Source organism: Podarcis gaigeae, assembly GCF_964106915.1.
Source record: "Podarcis gaigeae genome assembly, chromosome: Z".
NCBI classification, from domain to species: domain Eukaryota; kingdom Metazoa; phylum Chordata; class Lepidosauria; order Squamata; family Lacertidae; genus Podarcis; species Podarcis gaigeae.
Window position 1 is genome coordinate 33,454,943 of NC_139691.1, and position 23,558 is coordinate 33,478,500.

At 42.5% G+C, this 23,558-nt stretch overlaps 1 protein-coding gene across 2 annotated transcripts; it reads right to left on the minus strand.

Annotated features, from left to right (window-relative positions):
- Positions 1–1,977: 1,977 nt before the first annotated feature.
- Positions 1,978–21,177, minus strand: TMEM35A (transmembrane protein 35A). Of its 2 annotated transcripts, XM_083723146.1 has the most exons (3): positions 20,992–21,177; positions 14,085–14,286; positions 1,978–3,339 (listed from the first exon to the last, which is right to left on the minus strand). In XM_083723146.1, the coding sequence occupies exons 2-3, from the start codon at positions 14,202–14,204 to the stop codon at positions 2,953–2,955; spliced, it is 507 nt and encodes a 168-aa protein (XP_083579272.1). In that variant the 5' UTR covers positions 14,205–14,286; positions 20,992–21,177; the 3' UTR covers positions 1,978–2,952. The 2 variants fall into 2 exon arrangements, with proteins under 2 accessions (XP_083579272.1, XP_083579271.1); XM_083723145.1 differs by lacking the exon at positions 20,992–21,177 and having other exon boundaries at positions 14,085–14,429.
- Positions 21,178–23,558: the final 2,381 nt, after the last annotated feature.

Genomic DNA, 23,558 nt, shown 5'->3' on the forward strand with positions numbered 1-23,558 from the left:
TAAATGCTTTTAACTGCTATCATTTTAAAAACGAAACTCTGATTAGTAACAGTTTTGGGAATTAAAAATTAGTTCGTTCTTGGGGCGCTTAAGCTCTGTTCTGGGTTGAAAACCCAGTGAGACCGCCGAGCCATCTAGTTCTGTATTGTCTGCCATAGCCAACAGCTGTTCTCCAGGATTTCAGAGAGCAGGTTTTTGGAGCTCAGTTTCCCATGAATTGATTTTAAACTGCTGTTTGCATAATGTGCCTCTACCGGCGGGCCATTCATAAGCCATTTCCTGTATAGGGTTCTATATCCCATGTAGTCCTGGTTCTTTTAGTAGTTCAATTCAGTTAATTCTGCAACTGTGCAAGTTAGACCGCATCTGCTTTAAAGCATTCAAAGCACCATCATGCCACCTTAAATTATAACAAATTGCGTCTTTGTATTCAATCCCTTCAGTACTTTGGACAGCAGTCTCTCAGGACTCTTCCACAGTTACCTTGTGCCCCATGCTTCTTAGGCACAGGTCTGTGCTTTAAAGGCACTGTGTCGGAGTGTTTTGTTTTGTTGTCCCAGTGCTTTCAAAATTAGACTAATTTTCAGCATCCATTTCCAAGGCAAATTTATTTAAGGAATCCTCTGACGCTATGGGTTAAACCACAGAGCCTAGGACTTGCCGATCAGAAGGTCGGCGGTTTAAATCCCTGCGATGGGGTGAGCTTCTGTTCCTCAGTCCCAGGTCCTGCCAACCTAGCAGTTCGAAAGCACGTCAAAGTGCAAGTAGATAAACAGGTACCGCTCCAGCAGGAAGGTAAATGGCATTTCTGTGCGCTGCTCTGGTTCGCCAGAAGCGGCTTAGTCATGCTGGCCACATGACCCGGAAGCTGTACGCCAGCTCCCTCGGCCAATAAAGCAAGATGAGCGTCACAACCCCAGAGTCGGCTACGACTGGACCTAATGGTCAGGGGTCCCTTTATCTTTACTGTGCATGGCAAAGGCTTGTTGCTGGGACAATAGGAAGCTGCCTTATAGTGAGTCACACAATGGCTCCATCTAGCTCAATGTTGTCTACAATGGATGGCAAAAACTCTCCAGGGTTTCAGACAGAGGACATTCTACCTGGAGATACAACAGATTGAACTTGAGACCTTCTGAATGTAAGCAGGTGCTTTACCACTAAGCTATGGCCCTTCTCCCATTGCTTCTGCCCTGAATGAACTGCAAGCCTGTCCTACAGTGCTCCCAAAACTCTTTTGTGGCTACACTCTGCAGGAGGTAATTGGTGGTGGTAGTCGAGCTATCTGAAAAAGTGACTGAAAAAGTCAAGATCCCCATAAGCTTTAAACCCCAGAAATTCTAACAAAATAGTTCAAAATCAACTGGTCTAGAGTAATCATTTGAATTCTTTAATGTTACCATCTGGACATACATGAGCTGGATTCTTCATTGACCTGGGTTTGTTGCCATATTAAGTCTTTAGGTACAGTGCTGTGGGAAGGTCCTGCCTCACAAGCATGCTGTGAATGCATATTCCATATTTTCCCCATCCAACAGTGAAAGGAAGGAAATGTAGACCAGCCCATCCCTGCTGTAGATGAATGACCACTGCTTATGGGGCCTCTTCTACCTCTGCAGCATGGAGTCTTAAGAGTTGGTCACACAATCCTTTCACATAGTCATTTTTCAGGTGGAAAATTCACCAGCAGCATTTATTATGTTGAACCCCTGATTCTTCCCTTATCCAGGAATATCATCTTAAGTGCTTGTTCTAGTATAACAACCCCAGTACTCAGAGAAGTCACATCAGAGCTCATAGCAAGTTGAAAGAATCCATGGCCCCATATAATTTGAGGGGTTCCTGGCTTACTCCCTCTATCATCCAAGAATAAATAATCATGTTACTAATAGCAAGCTGGAAGTCACAGGCAGATGCAAGGCATTTCAATCCTAAGTATGTTTCACACACATGAAAATTCAAATATTTACAAAGACATTTTCCTTCAAATTTCAAAAAGTTTATTTTTATAAATTAATGGGGAGGGCAAAGAAAGGGAGGAGGAGGTGGAGAATGCAAACCAGACAATACCAAAAAAGGCAACATACCATTTAAAAACCTTATTTCCCAGGACAGTTTAATCTTTCTGTTTATTTGCCCTCCAAGCTCAACACTAAAACAATTGAAGCAGCTTCTTAACAGGGACCTGTCTATGTCTTGGCTCATCAGTAGATTCCCATGTTGGATGGAAAAATGAATCCTGCTCTTAGCATCAAGCCCTCACCCACCCACAGTAACCTGTCACTTATTTAAAGTTAGAGTGAATGGATGGCTGAAAAAGCAGTTTTATGTGTAGGCAGACAGTGAGCAGTCCCTGATCTTTTGACAGCAGCAGACAGTGAGAATTGGGAGTAGAAAGGGTTTGGGGAATGACTGCTGGGTTTATTCTTGGGTATACAGCATTCTCTGCTGAGATAGGTGGGTGGGATGCACCACTTGGCTCATTTGAAGCAGAAAAAAAAAGTTTGTCACTCCAGTGCTAGATGCTAGGCAAACAGGGGCAAAGTACTGGGAAGGTGAGCAAGCACAGGGTTGGAACTTCCCATGCCTTTTGCCTCTGAAGAATACAGACGGATGCAGAGGCAGTTCAAGTTAAGCAGTTCAGTCTCTCTCACTCACTCACTCACTCACTCACTCACATACACGCACGCACACACCACATGGTACATTTATTCCCCTCTAGAACCATTAAATTAAGTCATGTCTACATGTGTGTGGGACACAGGAGAGAGCAGCTCTAGAGGTTTGGAGTGCACAAGCCAAGCTGTTGTGGAGCCGGCAGATTAAGGTTTTCCCCATGCTCCAAAAGGTAACCCTTTACAAAAACCACAAAAAGAAAAAGAAATGCAAATCTTTTCAGGTTTTGGAGAGAGCTGCTTGGAGGGTCCCCATGTGTCCCTCATAGGCTTCCCACTAGGACACCTTGATTTTTCCCTTTTCCGGGGCTGCCTCCGCAAGAGGTGGCTGCTCCTCTCCATTCACCGAAAGGGTCTTCTTCTCTGGCAACTGGTCCTCAGGCTGACGGGCGATCAGCAAGCGGCAGGTAAGCAGGATCCCAAAGACCAGGGCATGGGCATAGCGCTTGAGTGGGTCACCCACCAGCTGGTGGAAGAAAAGCACAGCCAGAACAAGCAGCAGCAGCAGAAAGTTAGCCACGTCCTTGGGGCGTCCAGGGACGAGTGTCATGACAATACCGCAGGCCACCTCTAAGGCTCCAATGCTCTTGCGGAGAACGATGGAGCTGACCCCCATCTTCTTAAGCATGGGCAATGCACGGATATAGCTCTTGTAGGCTCGTTTCTGAAATAAAGCAGCAACAACATGGGATTCAGTACTGATTGGGATCTGACATACAGATTCCCCCCCCCCATCTGAATATACAGGCTCTAAGTGGAATACAGCTTTGCCCATAATAAAGCAAAGCCACAAGTCAGATAAAAAGAAGCTGTTAGCACAGGCAGAGATGGGATTTTCCATCTTTTATTCAGTTTCTTCCATCATAGTGTTGAAGAGTTCTCAGTCACCTGTGTCATGCACTGAGGCAGAGTCTTTCTCCCCTGGCTATTAATAATAGACTATAAAATGTTGTACTGATTAATACAATGAAAATATGTAAGCAGGTTATGTAAAAACAATAAAAATAGAATAATATTCAATAACATTTCCTAAAAACCATATGTCACAAATATATGCATGAAAAGAAACAAATTACAAAGTAAGAGTCAGAGTTCAAGAAAGCTAAAGTAAGCATGTAAGTTTTTATGAGGAATTTAAAAGTCTTTACTGCCTCCAACCTGAAGGAGGGCATTCCAGAGGTTGGGTACTATCACTGAGAAGGCCCATTTCTACACTGTCGCTAAGTGACAACCACCATTTGTAAAGTGACCTGCAAGGTCTCCTTGGAATATATGAAATATAAGCTTGTTCTGTAACAGTAGAAGCAGTCAGCTAGGTAGTGTGGGCCCAAGTTCTCGAAGACTTCAAAAGTCAACAACAAATATTGAACTTGGCTCAATAGCTGCGGCTGCTTCTCCTCCTTCTGCCCGTTTTTTCACAAAAGTGACTCAAAGTGACTTACAGAAACAAACATTGTAAACGTATACAAGCAAGTGTAAAAACATCCTTACATGCCCAACAGTAACATGTAAATCAGGGCTGATCTAGCCCACCTCACTAAAAAGATGAGCAGAAGAAGAGGCTGCAAACATATATTACCTTCCAAAATAGGGTTCAAAAGCTGGATGAATAAAAACTGATAGTGGTAGAACCAAGCATGTCTTCCTGGGGGAAATGTTCCACAAAACAGGGAAGCACCACTGATCTCACAGTGCTGATGTAATAATATTTGCATAGCTAAGTGTCCCACTAAGCATTCTAGCAGCTACAACTTGCACTAGCTGGAGCTTCTGAACCAGCTACAAGGGTAGCCCCTCCTATAGCACATTACAGTAGGATTGGAGAAGATCAGTCTACATCCCAATCCCAAGTAAAGGCAGTGCCAAAGAATGCTCCAACTACTGCACAATTGCACTCATTTCACACGCTAGCAAGGTTATGCTTAAAATTCTACAACATAGGCTCAAGCAGTATGTGGACCGAGAACTCCCAGAAGTACAAGCTGGATTTAGAAGAGGCAGAGGAACCAGAGACCAAATTGCAAACATGCGCTGGATTATGGAGAAAGCTAGAGAATTCCAGAAAGACATCTACTTCTGCTTCATTGACTAAGCAAAAGCCTTTGACTGTGTCGACCACAGCAAACTATGGCAAGTTCTTAAAGAAATGGGAGTGCCTGATCACCTCATCTGTCTCCTGAGAAATCTCTATGTGGGACAAGAAGCTACAGTTAGAACTGGATTTGGAACAACTGATTGGTTCAAAACTGGGAAAGGAGTACGGCAAGGCTGTATATTGTCTCCCTACTTATTTAACTTATATGCAGAATTAATCATGCGAAAGGCTGGGCTGGATGAATCCCAAGCCAGAATTAAGATCGCCGGAAGAAATATCAACAACCTCATATATGCAAATGACACAACATTGATGGCAGAAAGTGAGGAGGAATTAAAGAACCTTTTAATGAGGGTGAAAGAGGAGAGCGCAAAATATAGTCTGAAGCTCAACATCAAAAACCGAAGATCATGGCCACTGGGCCCATCACCTCCTGGCAAATAGAAGGAGAAGAAATGGAGGCAGTGAGAGATTTTACTTTCTTGGGCTCCATGATCACTGCAGATGGTGACAGCAGCCACGAAATTAAAAGACGCCTGCTTCTTGGGAGAAAAGCAATGACAAACCTAGACAGCATCTTAAAAAGCAGAGACATCACCTTGCCGACAAAGGTCCGTATAGTTAAAGCTATGGTTTTCCCAGTAGTGATGTATGGAAGTGAGAGCTGGACCATAAAGAAGGCTGATCGCCGAAGAATTGATGCTTTTGAATTATGGTGCTGGAGGAGACTCTTGAGAGTCCCATGGACTGCAAGAAGATCAAACGTATCCATTCTGAAGGAAATCAGCCCTGAGTGCTCACTGGAAGGACAGATCGTGAAGCTGAGACTCCAATACTTTGGTCACCTCATGAGAAGAGAAGACTCCCTGGAAAAGACCTTGAAGTTGGGAAAGATGGAGGGCACAAGGAGAAGGGGACGACAGAGGACGAGATGGTTGGACAGTGTTCTCGAAGCTACCAGCATGATTTGACCAAACTGCGGGAGGCGGTGGAAAACAGAAGTGCCTGGTGTGCTCTGGTCCATGGGGTCACGAAGAGTCAGACACGACTAAACGACTAAACAACAACAACAATGATGAGGTTACCAACATATAGTGCATTGTGGCAAGATTATCCCTGTTCAGGAATTGTCAAAGTTGGAAATGGAAACTTCAAGCCACTGAGTTCACCTGAGCCCATCTGCAGGGTCTACAATCCATCTTTTCAAAATTTAGTCCCATAGCACTGAATCCCCATTCACTTAACCACTAAGAATATAAAGGTAGATTTCAGAGTTAGAGAAGTATTTTGAATATTTAGGGAGGTGGCATATAAATACAAAGTGCATTATTATTATTATTATTATTATTATTATTATTATTATTATTGCCATTCTGCTTTTTTACTAATGTCTTCAGAGTGGCTAACAACAAATAACACGATTGGGGAACCTATGGCCCTCCAAAGGTTGATGGACTGCAACTTGTATCATCTTTGATCACCGACTGTTATTGTTAAGGCTAAGAGTTGTAGCCTAGCAACATCTGGAGGACCCCAAGATCCTTTTAGAATAATTGTTTTTGTCAGATACCAATGTATGCAGATTTAAATAAAGAAATCCCCCAATTTAAAATAATTGAAGTTCCTACAATTAAGCAACTAACAGTACAAACCTAAACACGTCTACTCATAAGTAAGTCCAGTGGAGTTCAGTAGGGCTTACTCTCATGTATGTGGACTAGTATTGCAGCCTAAGATTTACGGTATTTTGCTGATTTAACCAGATTAACTCCCATATTCCCAAAACAATAGATTTTTTTCTGTCCTTAGTTTGCAATATTGTGTTTCTCTTCTTGATTAATTTTGTCCCCAACAACAACAACAAAAAAGAGGTACCAGTTTCTAAACTGACCAGGAAAATAACCTTTTGATCGGGAAGCCTTATCCGCATTTCAGGAAAAAGGGAACTGGCTGCCCTACAGATTGTTGTTCATTCTAAACATGCTCAGAATCACTAACATCCTCATTTCACATTGCTAGTGTTATAAGAATTTTAAGGTCATATATATAAAAAATAAATGTTCATAACTGTATATATAAACCACATGTCTGAAACCCCATAGAAAAGGTCCTGAACAAATTGACCTCAACTACTTCTCTGCAAGGTCAAAGTGGGAAACCTCCCCATTGTCTCTTTCCTCACAAATCCTGTCCCCACAAATCCTATCTTAAGGGCACATTCAAGATATGAACAGGGTGTGAGCCTTTGACCTAGATTCAGGAATTAAGTAGTTATAATAACAAAGGAGTGGTCAAAATCCAGATAATGCAATCAGGTACCTTGCCAGACAGGAGATAAACAACACACTGAGATTTCTGTTGTGATGTAGGTATGATGTGACGGGGTGAGCTCCTGTTGCTCGGCCCCTGCTCCTGCCAACCTAGTAGTTCGAAAGCACATCAAAGTGCAAGTAGATAAATTGGTACAGCTCCGGCGGGAAGGTAAATGGCGTTACTGTGTGCTGCTCTGGTTCGCCAGAAGCAGCTTAGTCATGCTGGCCCCATGACCCGGAAGCTGTACACCAGCTCCCTCGGCCAATAAAGCGAGATGAGCTCTGCAACCCCAGAGTCGGCCACGACTGGACCTAATGGTCAGGGGTCTCTTTACCTTTACCTAGGTATGGTGTATCTGGGGGGTGGTTTTGGGCTACACCCCTTCTGTGATGAATGTATGATGTTTCTGGGGGTAGTCTTGGACTCCAGGGTGGGTAATTTAAAATGTCTATGTAAGGGCAGGCACACCTTTGTTCTGGGTCCTCCTCCTCCATCTTGCGTGTGGGGGAGAATCCTGTTGCAGCAGTTAATAAAGATCAGGCTTACTACCTGCTTTGCTTCTCAATAGTCTCTGGTTGGTCTCTGTTATTTTCTCCTACCAATAGGGAACCTACAAAAGGACTCTATATGGGCACTTGGGTACCCTATAATGGGAAAGGAGCAGTTTGATTTCTTATAACACTAGGTCAAACAAGATGCAGACACACAAACCCCACCGCACATATACAACTGAAATTATTCAACAACATCCACCATGTGTGGGTCCACCATCCACCACCCAGGTCTGAAAACAGAGGAAGGAGATTAGAAGCTTAACACCTTACCCTGTAGTGGACTCCACATCCACGCCTGGTAGAATCTGTCTAAGTTCACTCTCTCACACATACACACAATCACCTTGGAGGGGAGGTGGCCAGATGCTTTCAAGTTGGTGTGTAAGTACAGGTAGGACCACCTTGCGTGGCAAAGTCCCCCCCCCCCGGGATGTTGGAATAAAGACACATGAAAGAGTATTTTGGGTTAATGGGTGAAAAAGGCCACAACATTATTGGTTATGGAATGCGAGTGGTATTGGCTTAGGCATTGGAAACCACACGTCTATATCTGACTCCTGTGCATCCACAAGAAGTCTTGGAAGGGTGAACCACCAGTAGGGGGAACCCTGCCAAGGAACTCCCCCAGGGTCACCGCTAAGTGTTGTGCCATGGCCCTAGCCCCCTCTGTGGGGCTTTGGACAGAGACCACGCCCCTTGGATTCCTTTAATGGAATACTCTTGAATTAGGAGGGGTAGGGATGGGCACGACCCCCCTCCCCTTCAACCGAACACTTCAACGCCTAACCACCAAACCTTACAAAGTTGTGACAACTTGCTACAAGGTAGGCAAAAAACCAAATGCCAATTTTCCAAGTGGAAAAAATTCCTACCAGGCCCCTTTGACAGCTCACCAACCGAGGTCCATAGCAAGGTCAAGAGATAATGAGCCTAACCTTAGGGAGGGAGAGAGAACTGAGTGAGCAGGAAGAAAAGGGGGCGAGTCCTTGGTCACGGGCAGTTTAAATAGCCCATTCCATGCCCCCGGACCATCCGGATTGGTCGGCCAGGGATGACACGGCTGAGGACCCCCCAATGGCACAGGGGCTATCTCTCCCAGCCCGCAACATAATTTCACCTGGAACGGGAAATGGCTTTCCCAAATCTCTCTTATTTTCTCTCGCAAAGCTTCCTATGGCTCCTAAAAGTTAAGGTGTACATTCCAAACTATGGCATGGAAAGTCAAACATCTATCGAGGCAAGCTTTTCAGTTTATTCTGATATGGACACTTTTAATTTTTATATGTTACCAGCTGTATGTGAAACACAAACTTCAAAGCAAATGGACATAGCAACATTGAGTGCATATTTATGCCTGCCCCTGTCTTCTCTCTACAGATGCAAGTCACAGAGGTACCATCACAAAATAATGTGAGGTTGAATTTAGTATAGGGGTATCCATTTCATTTTTATTAAAACAAAATTAAGAGTTTAATAATAAAAATGATATTTTTATTATCATTTTTTATATTTTTATATTATAATTTATTAATATCACATTTGTTTTGCTAGTCACAGTGTTGTTTAGTATTTTTTGTTACTGCTTCTTGCAACAACATTAACTGGATTATTAATGTATTTGGGTGACTTTGTATGATTTTATTGTTTAAACTTACGCTAATAAAGGTAAAACAACAACAGAGGTCCTTTTGGAGGCTGTCATATTCTTTTCCCAGAAAGCCTTGGATTTTTTGATGGTCAACACAAAAAAAAATGGTTGGCTGCACTGAAGGCTGTCATTCCCACCCCACCCAATCTCCAATTGTCCTGATATGACGAAATTGTGGGATAACCAGCCTCATATAACCAACATAGGTAAAGGTAAATGGACCCCTGACCATTAGGTCAAGTCGTGACCGACTCTGGGGTTGTGGCGCTCATCTTGCTTTGTTGGCCGAGGGAGCTGGCGTACAGCTTCCGGGTCATGTGGCCAGCATGACTAAGCAGGGACCGAGCAACGGGAGCTCACCCTGTCTTGGGGGTTCGAACCACGACCTTCTGATTGGCAAGTCCTAGGCTCTGTGGTTTAACCCACAGCGCCACCCACGTCCCATACAACCAACATACTTAAGTCTAATTAATGCATGAAGGGGTTAAGACCATAGAGTAAGCTGTCCTGCCAGGCTAGGTGAACTTCCTTTACCTTGGGAGGAAATGGGCAATCAAGTCTATCGTTCACCCTCCAATCTACCTGTGAAGCTCACCATGTGTAGAGGTTTGAGCTGGTTGCTCCAAATTCAGACTGCATGGCTCTCACAAGCCATTCTTGAGTTCTGATACAAATAATTTAGGAACTTTCACCACCATAACTAAGCCAAGTTTTACTGCCTGCACAGCTTTTTCTAAATGCTGTATGGAAAAGCACATAAACCTGACCTTTGGAAAGCTTGTAAGTATACTATTTTTAACTTTCCAAATGTGTGGTCTTTTTCTATGCTGGGGGAAGAGAGAAACTTTGGAAGGAACTCGTAAGGGGATATTTTAAAGGTCTACCAGCCTATATTTCCACACTTTACTTTGCAGCAATGTTTTGTGATTCTAAATCTCTGTTGGGGGTTCTCTCATCAAACTTGGATTTACCTCAAACTTGGATCTGGGCACCCAGAAATTCTTCTTTAGGCCTGTATTTTTTTTTCTTGAACCAACATGAATATCTGCAGAATCTGGCAAAATAGATTGGCAGCTACTTGAAGGCATTAGTACCAAAAAAAGGTGAGGCACAGGGATGAAGTCACAAAAAAATAGCACCTTTCATTCAGCTGTCACCTGGGAGCAGCCATTCCATCAGCTGCTCAATGGGAGAGGTGAGAAGCAGAACTAACTCCAAGAGCTCTACTGCGACAGACAAGCTCCATCAGGCACCTCCAACCCCTGAACTGGGCCAGCTACTAGTTATAAGAACAAGGGTTCAAGAACTGATGCCTGAATTTGATTCCCCATCTCATCTTCCCTCCATGTCCCTTTTCTCTTGTGTGCTGTGTTTGTTTATATTGTAAGCCTGTGGGCAGGGGTTCTCTTGTTTTAGGGCCCATCCATGCTTCTGTTTGTCCTGAATTTCGAAGTGACTTTGGTTCTGAGAGGTGGGTTGGGTTTTTTTGGCCTGCCACTTTCCTCAGGAATAACCCACTATTTACTGCTGAATTGGAAAAGCTACATTCTGCTGATGGATGCCTGATCTGATTCTGCAACAAACACGGGACAAACACAAGGGTGCATAGCTTGTGGGTTAAACCACAGAGCCTAGGACTTGCCGATCAGAAGGTCGGCGGTTCTAATCCCTGTGACGGAGTGAGCTCCCGTTGCTCGGTCCCTGCTCCTGCCAACCTAGCAGTTCGAAAGCACGTCAAAGTGCAAGTAGATAAATAGGTACCGCTCTGGCAGGAAGGTAAATGGTGTTTCCATGTGCTGCTCTGGTTCGCCAGAAGCAGCTTAGTCATGCTGGCCACATGACCCGGAAGCTGTATGTCGGCTCCCTCGGCCAATAAAGCGAGATGAGCACTGCAACCCCAGAGTCGACCACGACTGGACCTAATGGTCAGGGGTCACTTTATCTTTACTTAAGCCACCCTAGGGGGCCTTTTAATCTAAAGATATGAGGAAATGAATGCTATGAATGAACGAACGAAATCAGCTCTATCTATTACTCTTGACATTCATTTAAGAAGAAAACGGCACTGATTCCGTTCCGTTCTTCATTAGTTATGAAATAATGCATACCACTCATTTGGGGGAACCTTTGACTTTCTCACTTGGAAAAAGCACCCCAAATGTAACACACACATCATAGGAGTAATCAGAAGGAAGAAATTATCTGAAAGGAGAGTTAGGGGTTATAGGAAGAGTAACAGTCAGTCAATCTGCACTCTCTGCCAATGTTTGAAATTAGCCAGGTGCGAGGAGCATTTTGCACCTGGCTTTCGACCACTTGCGAATAAGTGAAGATACCTGGGTGCCAGGATGGCAGCTGACATCTTCACCATCTGAGGATCATTGTATCTGGACTGTTTTTACACACTAATACTCCATCCTATAGAATTCTATCAGTTATATTATTTTCTGCACAATCAGAATGAATTTCTGGAACCAAATTGCTTTTTCTGTGCAGCCAGAGCAGGAGCAATCACCATTAAGAAAAAGAGGTAGGAATATATATGTGGACTATCCCTGGTTCAAGTGACTTTTCTTCTTTAAGTTCCCAAAGTTCTTAAACCAGCTCAAGGTTGTCATCTGAACTAGCCAGTTGTTTTACTGAGAAAGAATCACAGTCAGTCCATTATTTGAAAAATAAGATTTCAGAACCGTTTTGCTCAAACATGGCAACTAGCGACTGCAACCTTGGTTTAAGGTTCTAACACTGCTCTCTGCCACCTTTCTTATCTGAAAGTTACAAGTTCAAACTGAAAAGCAGACCATGTTGCAAATTCCAAGCATCAGTTAGTTGGGTACAGTGGTACCTCGGGTTAAGTACCGGTACTTAATTCGTTCCGGAGGTCCATTCTTAACCTGAAACTGTTCTTAACCTGAAGCACCACTTTAGCTACTGGGGCTTCCTGCTGCCGCGCCGCCATTGCACGATTTCTGTTCTTATCCTGAAGCAAAGTTCTTAACCTGAAGCACTATTTCTGGGTTAGCGGAGTGTGTAACCTGAAGTGTATTTAACCTGAGGTACCACTGTATCTTGCTTATAAGGAAAATAATGGGCAGGCAAAGATTACTATTCCAGGAGTATTATCATTATCCTTATTTCTATTAATGTTGATATTATTATTATTTCTATTAATATCGATGTTGATATTATTATTCTTATTGAGATTAGGATAATTAGTAAAAGAAAAAAGCAAACATGACTGTTGCATGATTTTCAAAATAAGATACAAAGAGGGGAGATGCAGAAGAATAGGAAAGCAGGGAGATGAAATCTGCAGCTGGCTCTTCTGAGATATTGTTAAAACCAAAGTTGTCTGACAATAATTCTAGATGGTAACATAACTGATGTGTGCATTTATTTAAGGGGCCATCACAAAAACCCTGATTAAACCAAAGACTGTGTTGATGAGGTCACTGATGCTGATGATACTGAAATCTCATTAATAAGAGGGTAAGGGTAGAAAGGGTAAGAAATGAAGTACAGTGCTAGTGAGATTTGTGCTTTACAGCCAGCCTGACATAACTGAACATTCCTATGGCTGCCCTTTACTCAAGGGTTCCAGAGTATTTTGCCAGTCCTTCAAGAAGGCAGCTTGGCACAAGAGATCCATATCCCCCCGATATGCCAGATTGTGCAGCAAGGCAAGGAAAAATTAGAACATGTCAGAAAGTTTCATAGTTGTTTCTTAGGACTTCCAAGAAACTCTAGCTATTTTCAGAAAGAAATAATGTATCTAGGATAGATAGGCAAAACATAGCTGAGGTGGTAGCAGCAGGAAGACTAAATGATGGGCAATCACACTTTGGTTGCCTGCATCGCAACATAGGTGGGGCTCGCTGGTGGATTAATTATAGGCAAGAAACAGGAGGAAATGGAAGCATGTTGACTAACTGGAAGACTGGCAGCATCTCAGCCAGAAATCCCTGGTTTATGAAGGACCTACATTTGTCATTTTCCAGAACCTTCTCTTGGGAAAGAAATTAGAGGGCAGGCAGCGGACAAAATCATATTACCCTTTGACAGAGTTGACCCAATACATTTTGGTACTTTCAGCAAAATATCCACAATACCCCACAGAGTGGCGATAGGCTAAATAATTTTACAGTTTGTGGCCTTTAAATGGTACTCAGAATTCATGCCCTGACATGAGCTGCCTTGTTCTCTTTGGCTGGTTCTGTCCTTTGCCTGGGAAGGTGATCCACTTTAGATCATTTTGAGGAGAGGGGACAGGGATCCAGTACCTTATGTTACCTTGCTCACAATCCTAAAAAAACACACACTTGGGACTGCCACCCTCCACACCACTTCACTTGATGGGTAAAATGCACCCATGTTGTGATTGAGTCTTCTCAGATCAGATACATTTATCTTTCTGCAGAGCTCTCCCCCAACCTGTTCACCCCTGTTCTGGCAGCCCTTCTCAATTTATAGGTGTTTTTGCTGTGGGGGTGGAGGGCAGCCTTAGAAATGAATGCCACAGGAGCCAAACCACCAGCTAACAAGAAATATAATTTCAGCAGCCGCAAAGGGAAGTACAGGCTTCTTGATCTCTATTCCCAGCCAGATAAGGATGAGGATGTCATTCTGTGGTACCCATTTGTTTCCCTTCTCCCACCCTTGGCACATTCACAGCAACAGCTGCCTTCTTTTTACATGGCTGATGCTACTTGCAAATAGAAACAGACAGCAGCGGCTGCAAGAGGATGAATGCCAGCCAGTGCTGGCAGTAAGATGTCTCCCACCCCAGATGTACTACTCACCATCTCATTGTAGGCATCTCTGCTGAGCCTGGGGGTCAGTTTGATGGTCCCCATAAAGACGAAGAAGAGCCCCAAGGCTACCGAGAGGGCTACAATTGTTATAGTCCTGGGAGAGGCCATCGGGTCTGGTCCTACCGTGGTTTGGCTCCCTGGCTGTGTAAGAGATGGTCAGTCACCATTGAAGGAGATCAGGAGACGAAGGCTGCAGAGGCAAGGGAAGATGACAAAAGAGAGAAGCAATTCTGCCTCTCCTGTTCAGCAGCCTCTGGGTCCTAATGTCCCACGTTCCCGACAACAGCAAGGCGACATCTGTTACGGAACGGGCAGGAAAATATTATGGACAAAAAGCCAGGATGTTGCTATAGCACTCCTGTTCCAAAGCTATTTGCAAACCTTTGTGAAATCTACAACAGCTCCTGTCCCCAAAAGGCAATATGCAAAATAGCCTAATGCACACACCGACTGCTGCATTACGTTTCATAGCAGCAACCTCTCCTCTTTCTAATAATGTGATGGTTAGATCTTGCATTTCCAAACCTGTCTCTATTCCAAAAAAAACAACCCCAAACCCAACACACACACCCGATTGTAACATGCCACAAATGTCTGCTATTCCGAGCTCTCTCCGCCCCATTTATTATTTTTAATCCTTGGGGGAACCTCAGGAGCTATTCAAATCTAAGACGCAGTACAGTGTAGACATGAAGGCATTTAGGAGCTTCGACTAGCTAGCTGCCCAAGAATCTCTGTCTAGCACAAGGAAATTGTCTCACGATTTATTCTCCTTAGTTGGCTACTATGCTCTTCCCATCTTCCCACGACGTTGAACAAACAAGCACACCTCAATTCCTCATCCTTGCACATATTTGTACTGAATACCATTTGAAGTAGCAATTTTGCTCTTCTTTAAATTGGCAGCGTTAACAGCTCCTCAACATTGAGCCCCAAATATCTCCAGTATACAGGGCTCAGATGCTTTCTATAGCTGCATAATTACTGAGATAATAACCTCTCGAGTGTTATATACACATTAAGTATTATGATGATGATGAAGGAGGATTGCTGCAGGGAAATCCCAAAGAGTGGTTGGAGAGATATATGAATGCTAACAAACGTTTCAGTTTTGCCACTCCTCTGCAACCAATAAATTCTTGAGGACCAAAAGCAGATAGATTTTCAGTAGGTTCATTAACAACCTGACTGCAATCTAGGGTCAGCTTCAGCTCTTTCTCCCATTTGTTTTGGCAGAACTTGCACAAGAGGGTGTCTTGGTCTATTGCATCAATAATTTAGAAGACACCTTGCCAATTTCAAGCGGGTACTATTTCTGATTAGTGTGTTCAGAAAAAGATTCTTGGTGAAGAATTATTACAGGGTCGATTGCAGCAGATGAAAACTTTTATTTCTGAAGCTCCTAAAAAACAGGGCCAGCCACTGCACCAACTTGATATTTTAAAAAAGAGGCTTTGCCCTGTTTTACAACCAGTATGATCAAAATTATATAGAATCAGGCTACTGGCCCATCTAGTCAGTATGGTCTATTCTGGCTTATTATGGTGGCAGGTTTTCCTACCTCTCAGTGGCGTAGCGTGGGTTGTCAGCACCTGGGGCAAGGCAAGTAATTTGCACCCCCTAACCCGTGGATTTGCGCCCCCTAACCTTAACCCCCAGATGTTGTGCCCGGTGCGGCCGGCCCCCCCTGCACCCCCACGCTACGCCACTGCTACCTCTTCCTACATGATCTCCTTTAATTGGAGATCCCAAGGCTGAATTTGTAATCTCATACATCAAAGGAAACTGTCCAGGCCAGACCAGATCTGTAAGCAGCCTTAGCTAGAGAGATATCTAGTCTGAAGCCACTGTAGTCAAGCATAGTCTGCAGAAGGATCTGCTCTGTTTGATCATGTATGGACAGGAAACAGGATCCTTCCTCCAGTGAACTCAAGGCAGCCTACAAGTTTCCCCCCATCTTTTATCCACATAACAACCCTGTAATGTTGGTTAGGCTGAGAGGTGGTGACTTGCCCCATTCAGGTCCACAACTGATTTTATCCATAGCCCAGCCAATCAAGATGCCTCTTACAGGCTGCCTATCATACAGACTGGAGCTGGGCTTTACTGTTAACTCCATTGAACTCAATGGAAGGAGTGTATGCAGGAAAGCCTATTGGGGGGTGGATATATTCCCCAAGAAATCCTGCTACGTTAAATGACAGTGGGATGGGCTAGATCAGTGTTTTTCAACCACTGTTCCGCGGCACACTAGTGTGCCGCGAGATGTTGCCTGGTGTGCCATGGGAAAAATTGAAAAATTCGAAAGATTTAAAAATAAAATATTTTATAATTTTTCATATTTCTGTTTACTTACTATTTCATAATAAAGTAATTATAAAATACTTTGTGTTTATTTGATTCCTATTCAAGAGAATTACTTTATATATAGTCAATATAGGCACAGAGTTAAATTTTTTAACATTTTCTAATGGTGGTGTGCCTCGTGATTTTTTTCATGAAACAAGTGTGCCTTTGCCCAAAAAAGGTTGAAAAACACTGGGCTAGATAACATTGGAAAATGACCCCAACTATGCAGCTGTTCCTGCGTAGCTTTGAAGTTCTAGGTTAATTATACAGATTTAAGATTTGCAGTTGGTAGAATTAGCTATGCTGTTTGACATCTAAAGAGTGGGTGGGAATTTTTAAAACGTGGATGAGGTTGACACTTTTTGAGCAGCAACATATGGTTGCAATCTCTGGAACGCTTTAGGGAGGATTAACTGGAATGCCTCCTCATCTTTCTCCGCCACCACATTACTAGGGTGGTTTTCAATTTTTATGTCTCCAGTATCTTGGTATAGTGTTGAAAATTCTAGGGTTTTCACAATTAAAGTGCTTGATTGCTCTGTTGAAACAAATCCACTTTTTAAAAATACAGTGGTACCTTGGGTTAAGTACTTAATTCATTCTGGGGGTCCCTATTTAACCTGAAACTGTTCTTAACCTGAAGCACCACTTTAGCTAATGGGGCCTCCTGCTGCTGCTGCGCCGCTGGAGCACGATTTCTGTTCTTATCCTGAAGCAAAGTTCTTAACCTGAAGCACTATTTCTGGGTTAGCGGAGTCTGTAACCTGAAGTGTATGTAACCTGAAGTATATGTAACCCGAGGTACCACTGTAAAAAAAAAAAAGACTTTCTGCACTATGGTAAGTGACAGGGAAATGCACTGAAAACTGTAGAATGAACTAATGATTAATAAGAAGACATACAAACACCCCACAAGCAAATCAGGATGAATGCTCATTGTCGGATAAGTACACTGCAAGCAAATCAGAACAAATGCTCAAAAAACACAGGACACAGTCTATCCACTATGGAAGCTTTACGCAAGCAAAGCAGCATGAACGCTGAACAAAATTGTCATCTGCAGGATTCCTTAAACTAAGAGAAGAATCTAATCTGATTACTATTTGTGGGTTACATGCAAGTATTCTGGGTAATTTATTAAATCTATTGATGCTTCAGTGTGCATTCAACTTAAAACAGCACCCCCTCACACAAAAAACCCTCAGTCACCACATTCAGAGATAAATCCTTTTCATACAATTGTAGAATTGGAAGGGATCCCAAGGGTCATCTAGTCCAACCCCCTGTAATGCAGGAATCTTTTTTGCCTAATGTGGTACTTGAACTCACAACCCTGAGATTAAGAATCTCATGCTGATCTATCCAACATATTACTGGAAAAAATCATGCAAAAAGGTATTATTTGCATGTGTTGTACCATCTGGTTGCTTTTAAAAATAATAATTCAGGGGGTTACTGTATTTCCTTCCACTCATTCTGAATTTCTCCCCCATCCCCCAGTTCCCTCCTCTCCTAGATTTGCATTCAGGGGTGTACTTAGGGTCCCTTGCACCCTTGGCAAGGAGCTGTATTGATGCCCCCCCCCCATGAAAAAAATCTTTCCTGCAACAGCTGCATTATTTGTCTAAAAATTATTTGTCTAAAAATTACTGCTAAAATGAAATTAATTACTGTTGATTTAGTTGTGAATTCTTTAATTCCATTGATTAAACGTGCCATGTAATTTAATGGTGTAAATAATAAATAAATAAATGAAGCAAGTTCTTGGTCCCTGGTAGAGTTAATACACTCATGTCTAGCACACTGTTTTAACACTCCAAGCCTTGATTAAATTCTAACACTTACTCAACCCAGGAATTTAGGGTGTCTGGCACTCGCAAACTCATAACACCGTAAATTATATATGAGGAAATTGTGGTTTTCCAGATATTGGGACTCCAACTCTCATCAGTCCTAAAAATCATGTCCAGTGATGATGGGAGTTGGGAGTCCAGCATTTGGAGAGCTACAAGTTCCCCATCCTGGATATAGACTAACAGTTTCTGACTTCCAAGCTAAAATGACAACATTTCCACACAAGAGGGAGGTGTGAGCAAGGAAAAGCAAGGTTCGCAGAAGTGCAAAAAATTGTTTTTAAATCCTGGAAAAGGACTGAGCCACAGAATGTTGACTTAATGTTGGAGGGGAAACTCCTAGGAAACTGGGTTGTGCGGGGGGAGAGACAGAATGGGCTATTCTGAGAGAGGCCATGGCTGGCTGGCTGGCTGGTTGGAACACTGGCATACACCACATATTAACATTTTGCTGCAAGTCCAACTTGTTTGCTTATATTTGTGTCGTTTCCAGCCTTACTCCACTGGCAAGCACATGATGCGGTGTGTGAATGCCTCCTAGCCTACTGCACAAAGGCAGAACTGACTTTTGTTGTCCCACTCACTATTGCCTCTGGACCCGACCACCACTGACAGACCATGGGTTGTCCTATTGGAGACCGAGAAGCCAATCAGAGCTCATGGAGTGTTAATCAATCAGGAGGGAGTGGAAATTAAAAAAAAAATAAAACTGGACTGTTAAACTGCCAGATAGGGCAACCCAGATTATTTCCCTAAAGAGAAGGAAAAGATCCTAGAAGGGGCTATTGTTGGACCCATAAGCTCCCCAGCCAGAGACACAGTGGATTTTAGGAACCATCTACAAACACACAAAATATTACCTGCCCAAACAGCCATTAGAAAGCAACACAAAAATATATTTAGTTTTTAAAGTCTAAACTTTATCATGGCTCAGGATTCAACCATCCTAATGCAGTTCTTATAGCCATTCCAAAAAGACACTTGTCAGGGTGTGCTTTAACTGAGAGGATGGAGGATCGGGGTGCAGGATCCAGACTCACCCTAATGCAGGCCACCTGTCATCCCAATGCTAACGCTTTCTTGCCTGGATGAGCTGAACGAAATAACACAACACGATGGCCAATAACAATGGCACTAAACACTATTCATAGACTAATACAAATGATCAGAAATTGCAACCAAAGTCTCTAAATCGTCTTCACCAGTCACAGTAGAATAATTCAAAAGTTCGATATATACATAATCTGTCACCAAATATCGCCGGAACAGTTTCCGGATAACCAATCTGTTTTGTTAAATGCTTCATCAGCCAATCTTGATCAATTCTTCATCAGCCAGACTTGTAAGAATTAATGCGAGAAAGATTGCATTTTTAAAATAATAATATTTATTAAGTTTTTGTTTACACAATAAAAAACATACATAATAACATAGTATTTTCCAATATCCACATTTCATTCTCATCTTTGGACTTCCTCACATCTCTTGTTCCTGCATCCTAAACTCATAAATTTTACTAGCAAATTATTAACTTGTTTCAATTCATATAATATATTTTTCCAATATTAAATCTCAGATTTTAGAATTTAGATGACTCTTTTGAAGACTTAGTTATAACAATTTATCCAAAATTTGTCTTTTCTTTCAATTACAATTAGATTTGTATTCCTTGTAGCTAATTTGTTGGAGCCATTCTATTGCTAATCTTACATCTTTCTTAACATTCATACAATTTACAATATTTTTCTATATAGTCCTTAAATTTCTTCCATTCCTCCTCCACCAGTTCTTCTCCCAGATCTCGGATTCTGCTAGTCATCTCCGCCAGTTCCATATAGTCCATCAGTTGCATCTGCCATTCTTCCAGTGTGGGCAAATCTTGAGTTTTCCAGCTTTTGGCGATGAGTATCCTTGCTGCTGTTGTAGCATACATAAAAAAGGTTCGATCCTTCTTTTGCACACTCTGGCCGACAATGCCTAAAAGAAAGGCCTCTGGTTTCTTAGGGAAGGTATACTTAAATACCTTTTTCAGCTCATTATATATCATTTCCCAGAAAGCCTTCACTCTAGGGCAAGTCCACCAGAGGTGAAAGAATGTTCCTTCAGCTTCTTTACACTTCCAACATTTATTGTCAGACACATGATATATCTTTGCAAGCTTGACTGGAGTTATGTACCACCTATATATCATTTTCATAATGTTTTCTTTCAAGGCATTACATGCCGTAAATCTCAAACCTGTGGTCCATAACTTTTCCCAGTCCGCGAACATAATGTTGTGCCCTATGTCCTGTGCCCATTTTATCATAGCTGATTTGACCGTTTCATCCAGTGTGTTCCATTTTAGCAGCAAGTTATACATTCTTGAAAGTAACTTAGAGCTGGGTTCTAACAGTTCTGTTTCTAACTTTGATTTTCCCACCTGGAATCCTAACTTTTTATCTGACTTAAAAGCTTCTTTAATCTGAGCGTAATGTAACCAATCTCGCACTTTCCCCTTTAATTTCTCCAAACGCTGCAACCTCCAATTGTCTCCATCTTTTTCTATTATTTCCGCGAGAAAGATTGCATTAGTCTATAGTTATTTTGTCCAACTCTTTCTTGCCTGGCTGCTTGTGGAAGGCCCCTAAAGCCCGTCCTCTGGGTAACCCCAATTTCTCTGAGCCGCACACATCCTGAAATGCAATGTTTACCTGTAGCCAACCAAAAGGGCACTAATGCCTTTCAATGGCTATCTGACATCATTCACTTTCAGCCTGTCTCCTTGCCCCAATGTGATTGGCAATACAGTTCTGGATTTATCTAGGCAGGGCTCCAGATGAGCCTTGAGAGTGATCACTCCCAGCCAGGAAAGTGGGTTCAGGACTGCAACCTTGGCGTTCTGAGGCTGGACTGGAAGCAACTCAGTAAATAAGCTCAGGATAACTCTTGAGACCCCCAGCGTCATTATTATTATTAGTAGTAATAGTATACTGCCCTTCATTTAGCATAACTAAATCCTGGGGTTTCTGCGTTTGGCAAAGTTGAATCAAACCTTAATTAATTCAAACTTTCACTAAATCCAGGAATTTAGGGGACTCCCTCCCCCCATTGTAAAAATAATAAAAATAAATAAATGTGTTAGAAGCTCCATCTTTAGCAAAAACTAAGAGTCTTAGTCCAAAACCAACCTTATTTTGTTTACCATCAACCCAATGAAGTCTTCCAGAGAACTGGAAAGCTTGCATACCCTTTCGGAACATTTTGACTGGCCTAGCATAGTAGGGCCCTAATGTGGAATTTGACATCTTTCATATAAGTCAGCACAACTGCTTTTGTTTTTTCCCTGCGACATAACTACCGTATTTTTCACTCTATAGGACGCAGTTTTCCCCCTCCAAAAATGAAGGGGAAATGTGTGTGTGTCCTGTGGAGTGAATGCAGGCTTTCGCTGAAGCCTGGAGAGCGAGAGGGGTCGGTGCGTCCTATGGTCCGGTGCGCCCTATGGAGCGAAAAATACGGTATGTACACACCATGCATTTAAAGCATGCTTCCCTCCAAAGCATCTTTGAGACTAGTTTTATCTCCTTACGGTGGGCGCTGAGACACAGCAACAGCAAAGGCAAAGGTGGCGTGGTCCCAGATCTGCAGGGGGAGGGTGGTGGCAGGGCATTTTGTTTCAAGCTCCAAAATGTCCAGGGCCAGTCCAGAGACCTTTGGAGGAACTGGGGAGGGAGAGTGTTTTCCATGGGACCTTCTATGCATCATTTTTAAAATTGTGCATTCATGATGGCCTGTGCTCGTGATGGCACTGGGGCAGTTATACGTGACCCCGCTTTCAATACTGTTTGTGCCTGCAAATGTTTTGGAGCAGACATACTACTTCACTACCAATCAGTGCCTATCCTAGAACTTTTGGTTCTTACCTTTCTTTCAACAACTTTTCTTGTAGTATAGTGCAGGTGGCAGTAATGCAATAACACTGGGGAAGCATTTCAGAACAGCTAATAAAGTGAACAGGTGTGCAGATGGTCCAGTATAAACCCACCACTAAGGCATTATATTTGCGCTAATGCCATGCTGCAAAATTTAACCACGAGAAAACAACAGCCTTTCACCAGATTGGAAGGATGCTGTTTCATGAGTCTTTATTGAGTTAGAACAGGACTCACCAGATGTCACTTTACTAAGAGTCCCATCAAACCTGTGGAGTCCTGTGTCCAGTTCTGGGTGCCACAATTTAAGAAGAACATTGATAAGCTGGAATGTGTGCAGAGGAGTGCAACCAAGATGGTCAAGGCTCTGGAAAACAAGCCTGATGAGGAACGGTTGAGGGAGTTGGGTATGTTTAGCCTGGATAAGAGGAGACTGAGATATGATAGCTATCTTCAAATACTTACAGGGCTATCATGCGGAAGATGGAGAAAGCTTGTTTTCTCCTCCAGAGGTTAGGACCTGAACCAATAGATTCAAATTACAAGAAAGGAGATTCCTATGAAACATCAGAAAGAACTTTCTGACAGAGATGTTCGACAGTTGAACAGACTCCCATGAGAGGTGGTAGACCTTGGAGGTTTTAAGCAGAAGTTGGATGACTAACTGTCATATATGATCTAGTTGAGATTTCTGTATTGAAGTGGGGTAGACTGGATTACCATTGGTGTCCCATCCACCTCTACCGCTTTATGCTTCTTTTTTTAAAAAAAATTCTTTATTGCTCAATTTCCACATAACAAATTATCATACCATATAATCACCTACAAAATCCCCCCCCCCCAACCAGGACTTCCCTCAGCTCCTCTTCCTGGTTTCACTGCACATATTTTCTCTGCATATTATAAAATTGTATATATCCTTACATATCTTTCCATCATGTTGTCAACAATGAATCTGTGTATGTTTAATTCAAAACCTGCCAAGGAGTCCAGTTCATTTTGTTGTGTTTTTAAATAATTTGTATAAAGTTCCCATTCCTCCTTAAAGTCACAGTTGTCCTTGTCTCGCAGTTTGTATGTCAATTTAGGCAATTCTGCATAATTCATCAATTTCTCTTGCCACTGTTCTTTTGTTGGGGTTTCCTCATTAAATAAATACCTTGTTATTCTTGGCAGGTCTTGTTCTACAATCCCTAACAAAAATGCTTCTTCTTCTTCTTTTTTTTACAAATGTCATTTTAAACATATTCTTCAATTCATTATATATATCATTTCCCAAAGTTTTTAAATTTCTTTACATTGCCACCACATATGATAAAAAGTGCCTTCTTTTTCTTTACATTTCC